A 13,183-nucleotide genomic window follows, 5' to 3' on the forward strand; every position below is an offset into this window, starting at 1 on the left:
ATTGTTACTTTTTCAACTCGAACCTAAATTTTATTATTCAAAATGAATTAATTACACGATAATATCATTACAATACACATTTCAATACAAATCATTTATTAATTCAAGTTTCTTTGTTTTAAATCGGATTAGTAATTTTCCACGCATACAAGGTTTGTACAAAAAATAAGATGATATTTAAAATCGTGGGCTACGTTTATTCGATTTAAGGTTTTTTTTTTACTGTTGGTACACATACTTCCAACATATGTTAACATTATCAGCCATTTTTAGTAAATTGAATAATTAAAAAAAAAAACATTTTCATTATTATTTGACATCTCAACATAGATGAAGAAGAAAGAATATAGAAGTCTGGGTATTTACAAGGCTTACGACTGTCATAGGGTGGTTTAAGTGATCACTTTACACACCAATTCTACCCATGATGAAACTTCTAGATGTATTTATTAAACTCTTAACACAGTATGCGCGAGTTCACTAAAGCCATCTATGGTGAGATAAGGAAAGGTTTATTACGCAGAGACTCTTTCCTTTCACACTTTTTTCCAAACACTTTTTCACAAACTTGGATTATCTCCAACAAGAAATTATTTTTTACACTGTTATCTTCATTTATGTTGAGATGTCAAAAAATAATGCAAAATATAACTCCTAATTGGACAAAATACTAGTTCACAAATCTGGACATAGTCCAGATTTGTGAAAAAGTATTTTGGACAGGTACAAAAACATGTGGATAAAATCAACCTAGTATGCTACAAATATTCACCAAGGAACTGATTAATTGAAAATTGCATCGTAAACATTTATTTCATATTTATTTATTTATTTTATTACTTATACAGGTAATTACTATTTGTTGTATCGTGGCTGCAGCAAATGCGAGTTTATTCCATTTTGGACAACATGGTCAAGGTCAGGCTATTTCGTCACAGAGGGTGGTGAAGGAACACATTCCTGACTATCATCATAGCTTCGGCCTTGAAGATCACCATCTTCACGAAAACGAACATGTAAGGATCTGATTAAAATGCTTACTAAACATGAGATTTTACGAAGGACATTATACATTGTGAATAAGACAAGACACCATACTCATTCATAATTATTGTATTTTCTTGCAAAACGTCATAAATGGTGTAAGAACATTGTTTTTAAGACCTATTGTACATATTATGTCCGCCTCCATAGTGTAATTAATGGTCAGCACGCTCGGCTACCATTCTGGAGGTCCCGGGTTCGATTCCTAGGGGGGGTCAAATAAATAAAAGTGATTTTTTCACTGTTATATTTATTCAATATCACCCTGGACTGGTCCCTGAAGCGGAGGGCTGATCACCTTTCCTTCGTGTGTTAACGATCAAGATAACACTGCGTTTATATGCAGTGCCCTATGCACCAGTGGGGTGTGGATAAGGGTTGAAGAAGAAGAAGACATATTAGGGTTTAAGTTTACAATTTGACTAGCATTGGGGTTTTTGAGGTTTTCATAAAAATTCAACCGTGTTTGATTGCAAATGTTGAAATTTAATTTCAATTATAAAATTATTTATATATTTTCAAAATCAACATTTATTTCCAACACATCTATTTTAAAGAATTATTGGATTATAACAATCAATTATCATATTTTTCATGTCGATTTGGAAGTGTGTGATTTTGACAAATATGGGGTAGTTAAAAAAAAACAAATAAAAATGTGGTATTTACAAAATGATTTAGTGAACATTAAAAAAAATTACATATTCTTAAAAAAACGGTCATTTGAAAACCATGTCGTGTGTTTGCAAAATAAGAAGCAAATGTTGAAGTTAATGGTTATTTAGTAAGTACCGATGTATTTTTCTAGGCTTATCCTAAATATCAGTTCGAGTACTCCGTGAACGATCCTCATACCCGGGATCAGAAGAGCCAATGGGAAAATAGGGATGGTGATGCAGTGGAAGGACAGTACTCCCTCCTACAGCCTGATGGTTCCACGAGGACAGTATCCTACACTGCTGACAAACATAAAGGGTAATCACATTCTATTCATTTGTAATTGTAGTACAAAAAATATTTAATCTTACCTTACTTATATTGGTATAAGACAAGTATGTAGTTCAATAAAGTAAACTTTGCATTTACATGGCAATTTTTTAAAATTATGTTTGTGAATTTTTTAAATGAATGTTTATAAATATAAATAAGCAGAGGAAGACCGAGGAAAACATGGCACAATCAGGTATGTCAAATATTTGAAAGCGGCCGGGTCAGGAGTCGTAATAGTCGTCGGGTATGTATGAGGAGATGCATGAATATAGAAGAGGCAAAGAATGTTTGCAAAGACAGAGTGGTGTGGCGTTCGATTCTCTCTGCCTACCCCTGCAACGAAGCGGAGTGATGGTTAGTTAGTTAAATGTTTCAATTAAAAAATACATGGAACACTACACCCAGTAGAATTGTTTTTATTTCTCGTAAATATATCTATCTATATCGCTCTTTTTTACAAGAAATGAATCACAATATTTAGTATGTATTTTAAATTGAAGTATTACATTTTTTTTTAATTGAAGTTAATTAATATAATTTTCAAAAGAAATCACACCACTTATCGTATTTCGGAACAGTTTGCTAATTATTTCGAGGTATACTATGTAGTTATGTATGTGTATATTTTTTTATAATTATGTAAATAGGTAGGTATGAATAAGTAATAATATTACATGTGCAAACATGACTCATATGCTTATATGAATTTTACATATAAATTAAATAACAATATATGCATTAGAATAGCTTAATTAACAGATATAATAATAATAAATTGCAAAAAATGTTCCTTAAAATTCCTAACTTGACGAAATTATTTATTTTATAACAAAATATTAACCCTTATAAATCGTAATGATTAAAGAAAACACTTGTTTTATACCACAAGAGTTTTATTAAAGACTACATGTTTCGGAAGTTAAACTTTCATCATTCAGGTCTGTATAATAATTTATATATAAAATATAAAATTGTTCTATAAATAAGGAACGGGTAAAGTTAGGCGGAAGGGGGTTAGTCAAGGGGCTTATAAGTCGTCATGAAGGCTCCCGACCTAACATTCTTCTTAACTTAAAATCGAAATTTTTCATGATAGAGTAAATTTCATTCCTTTTTCAGGAGCCATATAGGTATTCATATTTAAATAATATAATCAGAGAAATATTGTATGGTGTATAAGGTGTTTCCAGGATGTAAGTATATTAAATTTGATATTTTTCAGATTCCAAGCTAGAGTGAGTACCACAGGAGGAAATAACCATCAACATGAACTCCAATATCTCGATGACTTCAGCCAACATAGCAGTCTTTATCATCGTTAAAAATCACCTTTTATCCCTGAATGATGTACCTGACATCAAATAATTTGTTATCTACCAAATAAGATGTGTTCATAATTGTTAAGTGTTTTTATGTTAAACTTTTAATAAAATCTATTAAAAATAAAACATGAGAATTCTCATTTTAACAACTGTATAATACTGCATTCACCGGATTTATGTGCACGTATGGAGTCATATTCCTCATGACGATGTTTCGGATTGCGTTGTAGCGCTCAACTTAAATTCAAACTTATAATTTATAAATAATGTCCGATGTCGTTGCGGTTATAAATACACAAGTATATCGCCAGTTTATTTGATTATCGATTTCTCGCTCAAGGACAACAGTTTAACAAAGAAAAGACTGAACTTGTCGCTTATCTAATTGAATCTTTTTGCGAGTATTTTAAATGAAGTGCAAAAAACTTTCCATTTTTTTCACGGTTGATGGATATTGAGTTCTGAATAATTTGAGTTCAGTATTTTTTGGTTAATGAATAGAACCTTATGTTTAATGAAGATTTAGCAATATTGTTTGAATGAAATGTCGTAAAGCACTAATGATGTCATGTAACACTATTCATTATAATTTACTACTCATTAATTTAGTAAGGCCATGTACCTAAACTGTTTTAAAATTCCTTGTTATTATGCATCACCGTTGTGATGTAGTAGGATCACTTCCTCTACAGCACGTACTTTTGACCTCATGGATTCGTTTACTAGGGGTCATAAATAAATATAATAAAATAACAACTATTATTTTTTTCCATATGAATTTTACTTGACCAGCAACCGGGTTTCGTCGTAACTGACATCATCAGACTCCAGTCTGAGGAAAAAAATTAAAGTTGTTATTTTACTATCTAAAATGCAATTCCACCAAGAAATGTCAGTACCTACAATATTTTTAAAAAAGTCATAAATAAATATAAGTGATTTTTGACTTTAATATTACACTGGACTGGTATCTTAAACGGAATGCTGATCCCTTTTCCTTGGTGTATTTGACGTTCAAGATAACACTGCGTCTATAGGATGAAGTGTCCTATGCACCATTGGGTGTAGATAAGATTTAAAAGAATTATTATCCTGGATTGGTACTTGTAGCGTTGGTCTGATCACCTTGTCATTATCGATTGTGTAATTATCGATTAAGCTAATACTATGATGATCTGATGCAGTGTCCATTGCACTATCAGTTGTGGCCGAGACTTTAATACAAGTTCTATTTAGGCCTTAATATCTTTAAAAAAGAATATCAAAATACCAATGTATTTTTAGATTCTTTTTTAAAAGGTGAAAACAATTATTTTAAAATGTTTATTTTGAGATCGTGCTATTTATGGCGATCGAAAAAATTACGACACGTATAATTGTGTGTTCGGATTCCAAAGGGGTCCGAAAAGTAACCTTTTTACCTTTTTGACTTCTTTCCATGCTGTAAATAAATACATAAAAAATAATGTATGCAAATATTTGTAAAAGTAACTTCTCTTAAATGCGCCCGATTTCAACACGTAAAGTCGTTTCTTTTGGGAGACGATGATAATCAATATACGTTTGTATCTATATTTAAATATGCAATTAATTGTCAAATATCATTAAATAATGTTACATTAATTGAGCGACGTGACATTCATGTTTAATAAAGCTTATGAATATATAAAAAAATCCAATTTATAATACAGCTGCGAAAAACAAAAAAAACCCTAACAAGTTTTATTCACTAGTTTATAAATGAAACAAAATGGGATATAAAAGAATTATTGCTTTCGTCGAATTTAAAAAAAAAGATAAAATCCATTTTTTTAATATATTTGGTCGTAAAAAAATGTTTCTTCTTATATTGTTATCTCCATAAAATAATTTTTAAATAATTTAAGTTACTTAAGAATTCATTGAATAAAAATAACGATGAATACAAGGGTATTTTTTCTAAATAAGCCTCTAAATTAGTTTCTACCTATATCTATAAAGTAAACGCATAATATTTGGTTCGTAAAAATCCTGAAAAATTTGTAAGTCCATAAAATATTTTTATAAATCTTGACTTGTTAAAGATCATGTTTAATGAATAAACACAGTTTATATTAAATTTAATCGATTCGGTAAAGTGTTTCTTATGATCGCGTTAAATTATTTTTTTTGTTCGTTTTGCAAATTATCAACGAATTGGTGCAATTTGCGTCAAATCGGTAATTTTTCAGTTCTGTAACTTTACAAAAAATCAGTTCCTCCAAGAATTAAATGACATTAATAATAATAAAAAAAAATCTACGTTATGAAACTGTTGAATTCTCAAAAGTACTATACGAGGGATTGTAATTACCAATTCTTAAGTCTTGACCATGTATGGGGTTTATGACCTGCCATCGGTTATCTTGAGGCATCGCTAAATCATGTTTCAAACATACCATTTGATTTTCAACATCCATTTTCTAATTCACATGCGGAATATACGCGACATTTTCTTTTATTTTTGTGAAGTAAGAACTATATGTTACTTTTAACGTGCACGTGAAAAAGTGCTTGGATATAAAATATATACATACATAAGTACTAACAATTTAGTGTGTGGTTTTATTTTAATTACATTGTTTAAAAATACGTTTGTTCACAACTCTATATTAATATACTGTAGTAGTTTAAAAAAAAAGTTATTTCTGATATAATCAATCATGTAAAATGTTTCATATTATAACACGTAGATTAATTTAAAAATTACATACGTAGTTACCTTAACCACAAGGCGAAGAAAAAATAAGCAAATACCTCTGTTATACTAAAGGTATTTACAATTTTAGAATTAATTATTATGAAAACAAAATTACTTAGTACAAAATATAGACAAAAGCAACCAACGGAACAAGGCAAGTACAGGTACAGACCGGTGAGGAGTTCTGGACATAAGAGAATCGGAAATTTAAAAAAAATATATTCAATTTACCCTGAGCTCCTTGACTTACGTCATTTGTTTCCTATAAAATATAATCGACATTACAAATACGTAATTTTAAAAGACATATCATCAAATCGATAACATCGATGTGATAGTGTGTATCTGATTGGATGAAATATGTTTATAATATTAGGAGGTTAAGTTGAAACTGAATAAATGATGTCATTCGATGAAAGTATGTTTTCGTAGACAAGCTTGAAGTTTGATTTTTCCATGTATGGAATTTTAAAATCAATTTCTTTACTACGACTTTAACAGGTGTTATCTTTAATTTCTTAATTATTCTAAATACATAAGTGTGTAAATTACTAGAAATATGCAACCAGGGGAGCCAATTTAAAATCAACATTTGTTTTGGATAATAATGTCCGATACCCAACTGACCAAGGCAGTAAATAAACTGTTAACTATTAATATTTTTAAAAGTTTACAGTATTTATAATTAAAACTTTATTTCAGATCTCTCGTGCGTCACTGGTTTTTCCTAAATCAATTCAAAAATAGATGGGTTAATTTCAATATTATAATTCTGAATCCTCATTGAGAGATATTTTTAACCTCATTTTTTGTTTTTAACAAGCGGGAAGAATATTTGTATTTTTGTTTTCTTGTCTCACGGAGAACGTCTTATTCTTATATGCGAAAATTCGTTTTGAAGTTTGAGAAGGATATAGGCCTTTTTGTCTACTTGCAAAAATATAATTACATTAAGGAAATAGGTAATGAATTTATTTGAAGTAAATTAAACTATTGTACAATTTGAAAATAATAGCTGGGATGACCTTCTCCGTGAGTTATTAAGATTATAGAAAACATTGAATTTAAACCGAGAGCGTAGGTACACAAAACCGTTTTTATGTTTCACGTTAACGGATTACTGCAGGATATACTTTATTTGTTATTTAATGCAGTAAATAGCTACGGAGTAATGGATATGGTGCAATATTCAAGGGCACTAGATAGTGAAGGTTTAACTTCACGGTAATTATCTCACTTAAAGCTAATAATTTCACGAGTTAAATTTAGCTTTATTTTTTATTTAAAAAAAAAAACATAGTGTTGAAGTGAAAACCTTCCATTTTAGCCTTCAAATGAAATATACACATTTAATCACTTCGCGGATTCGGGAGCTTATGAGTTTTACTGAAATAGTAGTAAATCCATGTTTATTTTTTAAATGCCAGTTAGTGGAACTCATTTTGATTTTTCGTTCCACATCCAGTGGTATATATGGAACTGCATGATATGCACGCATCCGGACGCGGTAATACTTTGATAAATAGCAAAATAAATTTCTTTAAGCTAAGGTAATATTTGATGTAATTGTAATTTTTACTTAAAACGCCTTTTTTGTATTGATTTTTTTTCTTTGAAATGAATATATGGTTTTTGAAAGGAAAAGAGTTATTGAAAAGTAAGGATTTAAAAAAATATATTTTTATATATTTTCAATAAACATCATAAAAAAATAAATACTAGGCGTGTAGCCCCTAAGGTGGCCAATCGTGTTTCTGATTTTTTAATCTAGGAGTGGAAATATGTGGTGAAAAAAACTCGACTGAAGAAGACTCGAGTTAATATGTAAAATAAGCCAATAACTCAATATAAAAAAGTATTTTCGTGTATTTAATTTGCTTCTATTTGAAAAAACCGTATTTTCTAAAAAGGAGCGGCTTTTATTGTTACAAGCTTTGGGTCTTTTTTGAGCATTTTCTATGACTTAGTGTAGGTTATTGAAATAATGGAATGTTGTCATTTAGACTGACAAGAGACTGTGGACGATTGATGTATACCTTGTTTTCCAGAAGAATACTTTTAAAAGTCTGCTGTTATTAAATCGAGCGATCTGGGTGACCAAGCAGCCATATGATATCGCCAGATTTCATCATGACACGTCCACGACACAGTTGACGTAAAATGGCCGTAAGAAATTTAAACATTTTTTGCTAGATTTTTTGACGTAAACGCTCCAAAACAAATTATACGGGAAAAAATAATTAATCTGGACTGAGCATGTCAAAAATATGAAAATGGAATAACAGTATGATTATTCACTTAATTTTGGCATACCTATAGTATTTAGTGGAGTATTTACCTATAGTATTTACATGGAGTATGGTTATTTATCTGTAACCATACTCCAATGCTATGCCCCCACAGAAGATGCCGACGATCACGTTAAAGATGCTTTTTACGACTCTCTGCACTCCGCAATATCCTCGGTCCCGAAAAGGGACCGCGTCATTGTAATGGGAGACCTTAACGCAAGAGTCGGCACCAACGTAGCACTCGGTCCAACAGTGATGGGTAGCCACGGCCTCGGTTGCATTAACGATAACGGTGAGCGGCTCATCGAACTCGCAACCTTAAATGAGCTCTTAATAGGTGGTACAATTTTTCCTCACAAAAATATCCACAAGTATACTTAGACTTCTCCCGATGGCAATACAAAAACGCAGATTGACCATTTTCTTTACACTACAGCCCATCGTAGAGAACTCCTAGACGTCCGCACATACAGAGGCGCCGATATCTATAGTGATCATGAGCTACTCACAGGCAAAATAAGGCTGAAATTAAACCGCACTGCCAAGCCAAAGAAGAGGAGTCAGGTCAACATTGATAAGCTGAAGGAGACAATGTCCTGGCTTAACTATGATATCGCCGTCAGGGAGGGACTCGAGCAGCAACATTCCGATGATAATGACCCTATCGAAAGCACATGGCATAACATCAAAACAGCCATAGTTACGTCAGCTCAAAGGGTTCTCGGAATGAAGTCGTCAAATCGACCCAAATGGATGTCGGATGAAACGTGGGAATTAATAGAAGAAAGGGCCAACATAAAACTCTTAAAAGATGCGGAAACTGACCAGGGTAAGCTCGAAAGTCTCCGAGCGCAATATAAATGGAAGCACCTGGCTGTCAAAAGATCCGCAAGGCGGGATAAACGCCGTTCCCTGGACACACAAATAGCAGCAGCCGAACAAGCAGCCCGTAGAGGTGATACTTCTAAGCTTTTTAAGATTACGCACCAAATCTGTGGTAAGCGGCCCCCGACCGCAGGCCCAGTTCGTGGCCCGAGCGGCCAAATCGAGTCTGAGCCCGAATGCGTGAAAAGCATATGGAGAGATCACTTCTGCCGCGTGCTAAATCGTCCACCCCCCTTAGACCCCCTCCATGTGCCCTCAGTCTCTGCCCAACTGAACATTCCGCGAGCACACGATATTTCGCAAAGCACTCCAACGCATACTGAAATTATATCAGCTATTAAAAAGCTGAAAAACGGAAAGGCGCCTGGTGTCGACGAAATACATCCGGAATACGTCAAGAGTGGCATGGACGCTCTCCTCGACCCCCTGTATTACCTACTTTCAAAGGTATGGGAAGAGGAAAGGTGCCCGAAGGATTGGGTAAACGGGGAAGTTATAGCCCTCCACAAAAAGGGTGATCCGCTGTTGTGTGATAACTACCGTGGCATTTCTCTTTTAAGCGTTCCTGGAAAAATTCTGGCACAAATAATTTTGGCAAGAATCCAAAAACCAATAATGCGAGTCCTCAGAGAGAACCAAGCGGGCTTTCTACCAGGTAGGGCGTGCGCTGACCATATACATAACTTACGATGCCTGTTACAGCAAAGTAACGAATGGAACTGCGCCCTTGCCTGCTGTTTTGTAGACTACGAAAAAGCTTTCGACAGCCCGCATAGGTCTTCTCTTTGGAATATCATAGAAGCATATGGAGTTCCTGTCAAAATTGTGGCCATTATCAGGGCGCTTCACACTAACAGCGAATGCTGCGTTAGAATAGATGATATGTGCAGTGAACCATTTGAGGTCTCTACTGGGGTGAAGCAAGGCTGTGTACTAGCCCCATTTCTCTTCATCATCATGTTTGACTTCATCCTACGAATGTCAATTCCACCGGATCGAGGAATTGCAGTGAGTCCTGCTCAGAAATTATGCGATTTAGAATATGCGGACGATGCAGTTCTAATAGATACATCGATCGGAGCCCTGCAAGATATAATTGACTCCCTCCAAATAAACTCCGCTCGGTTAGGCCTAAGAGTGAACGCCAAAAAGACCAATGTCATGTGCAACTCAGCCTGTCCGGACCGAGATCAACATCTTACTTATAAGGGACGAGCGCTCGTTCGAGTCGACACCTTCAGATACCTTGGAACACTCATGGTGGAGGATGGTAGTGTCCAGAAGGAACTGAATGTACGGCTCGGAATGGCAGGAGCTATATTCAATAAAATGCGCAATGTCTGGGACTCACTGCTTTACTCGACAAAAACCAAGTGTCGTCTCTTTAACGCCTGCATCCTAACAGTGTTGCTGTACGGATGTGAGTCGTGGCACCTCACCAAAGCTCAAAGCAAGAAACTAGCAAGTTTTGAAAATAGATGCCTGAGGCGAATACTGGGTATAAAGTGGTATGACTTCGTCAGGAATGACGATGTGAGGAGAAGAACTCAACAGCCCCTCATACTGGAAGTCCTGAAGAGAAGAAGGTGGACATGGTTGGGATATGTCCTTAGAATGCCACCTGAGGGCATCAACCCCTCATGTCTCTTCTTCCAACCCCGAGGATTCCGGCGCCCCGGAAGGCCGCTGACGACCATTCACCGACTATACTCAGCGGAACTTCGAGACGCCGGACTGACCTGGGAGGAAGCCAAGGAGATGGCGCGTGACAGAGTGACTTGGAGACGACTCGTGTTGGCCATATGCTCCACCTAGGGAGCGAACATGGAAAAAGAAGAAAAGATAGTATTTAAGTTTACATTCTTACTTATTTAATTTTTATTTGAAATTCTGTTATAATATTTTATAGTATTCATTATTTTTTACTCTGATTCGTGTACTTTTATGGACATAATACTAAGAGTAACATTTATGTAAATTAAGCAACAATGTTAAATAATTCCGTACAGTGCAAAGTTGATTCGTGGAAAAAAATAGTACTTCTCAAATGTGAATTCTCAAATGTGAAGATGTTGAGTATTACCATAAATCAATAGGTTCTGACAAATCTAAGTAGAACCATTTTTATCTCTTTTTCATAAAACGTGAATAGACATAATGGTTAATTGTTTCGTACAGAGACTAAAGCCCAAATTTGGAAGTCACTAATTCTTATTTGAAGGTAGCACCATAGCACAACTCTCAATAGTTACAACTAACATACAAAAGAAATCCAACGATAAGTGCATATACTTATACAGTTTTCAAAAATCAATCCTATATAAATGTTGAATAAAATGGGAAGAATGGTGAACATTACACGAGTGTTACTCAGCCTAGTCAAAATGGCAGGTCGTAAGTCCTGAAATTCTCAAACATACATTTTCTTTCGTATTCAGTCGTCATTCTTCTTCTGGTATGTATCCAAACCCAAATGGTATATAGGACACCGGATTGAATTAATAGGGTGTAAACTCGATCAGGATAATTTCTGTGCTTCGGAAACATGGATATAAGAAGAGAATATATTTGATGAGATGAATTTAAAGGAGCTTATGTAAAGGACATTACTGTTATACGAGAATGGAGAAATGTTTTTTGTCAATATCATTATCGCTTTAACTTTTTAACTTCTTAATGGTAGAGTTTTAGAATGGAGTTAACTTATCAATATTAGCTGTCGACTCAAGTACGATCACTCAGTTTATATAACGTTTTAATGTTTTTTTGAAGACAGACAAAATGCGTTGTACGGATTGGAACCGAGCTTAAAATTATAATAATAATAATCGCTAAATAGTTGTTTGTAGAGCTCCTCGCGTTTCGCTTCCAAATACTTATTACACTTTTTAGTGTGTGCTTAAGACTTTGTTCCTTAGACGTAGTTGGAGCTGAGCGGATGGTAGCTCTGTTTGGGAAATTATAATAATAATAATCGCTAAATAGTTGTTTGTAGAGCTCCTCGCGTTTCGCTTCCAAATACTTATTACACTTTTTAGTGTGTGCTTAAGACTTTGTTCCTTAGACGTAGTTGGAGCTGAGCGGATGGTAGCTCTGTTTGGGAAATTATAATAATAATAATCGCTAAATAGTTGTTTGTAGAGCTCCTCGCGTTTCGCTTCCAAATACTTATTACACTTTTTAGTGTGTGCTTAAGACTTTGTTCCTTAGACGTAGTTGGAGCTGAGCGGATGGTAGCTCTGTTTGGGAAAAATTCTTAGATTAGCATTGAACAATCTTCACTTCGCTACTTGTTTATTTTGTTCTAGATAACAAAGCAGCCGGATAAATTATATATTTTTATAGACATAATAAAACAAAGGCCTTGCTTAAAATATTTGAGGCGCCATTTGCAATATGTCGTGATTATATTCTCGCTATAGGGCAAAGGTTTTAAGCCGAAACAACCTTGAAATATTTTTTCTTTGTTTCGTGTTATTTAGTTGTTTAAACTATCGTACTAATAAATAAAATAAATGCATTGTTGGTACACTTCCTCGTGTTAACTTAAGAATGTACGCTTTCGTTATTCTTACTTCTGACCTCTATGCGCACCAAATAGTGCTTAAAGCACCATATTGGATAGATGCGATGTAAACTTGAACAATTGTTAAATAAGGTGCTTACCGTTTTACAACCATTGTTAACTACAGTGCGCAGTATATTGAGTATATGTTTTTCTTTCAATATGTAAACAATTAAAACAAAAATTACAAAAAATGCATGAATTTGAAAAACAAAATCATTAAAAATTAATATGAGCCATCTAAATCTTTATTATGATATACATAGTAACCAATTGGTCGTTTTATTATTATAATATAAAATAAATATTATTTTTTACTTCAAAGAATTATTATCGTTTTATTATCATTGCATGCGGAGAACATAGT

The 13,183-nt window shown here is 33.7% G+C and overlaps 1 protein-coding gene across 1 annotated transcript; it reads left to right on the forward strand.

The window, feature by feature from the left end:
* Window positions 1-8,426: 8,426 nt before the first annotated feature.
* Window positions 8,427-11,459, forward strand: LOC148308302 (uncharacterized). Its single transcript, XM_088261970.1, has 3 exons — window positions 8,427-8,706; window positions 8,803-9,731; window positions 11,430-11,459. The coding sequence occupies exons 1-3, from the start codon at window positions 8,427-8,429 to the stop codon at window positions 11,457-11,459; spliced, it is 1,239 nt and encodes a 412-aa protein (XP_088118096.1).
* Window positions 11,460-13,183: the final 1,724 nt, after the last annotated feature.

This window comes from Brachycentrus maculatus, unplaced genomic scaffold (genome assembly GCF_059751285.1).
Source record: "Brachycentrus maculatus isolate JH-2025_06_01 unplaced genomic scaffold, ASM5975128v1 h1tg000171l, whole genome shotgun sequence".
Classification (NCBI taxonomy): domain Eukaryota; kingdom Metazoa; phylum Arthropoda; class Insecta; order Trichoptera; family Brachycentridae; genus Brachycentrus; species Brachycentrus maculatus.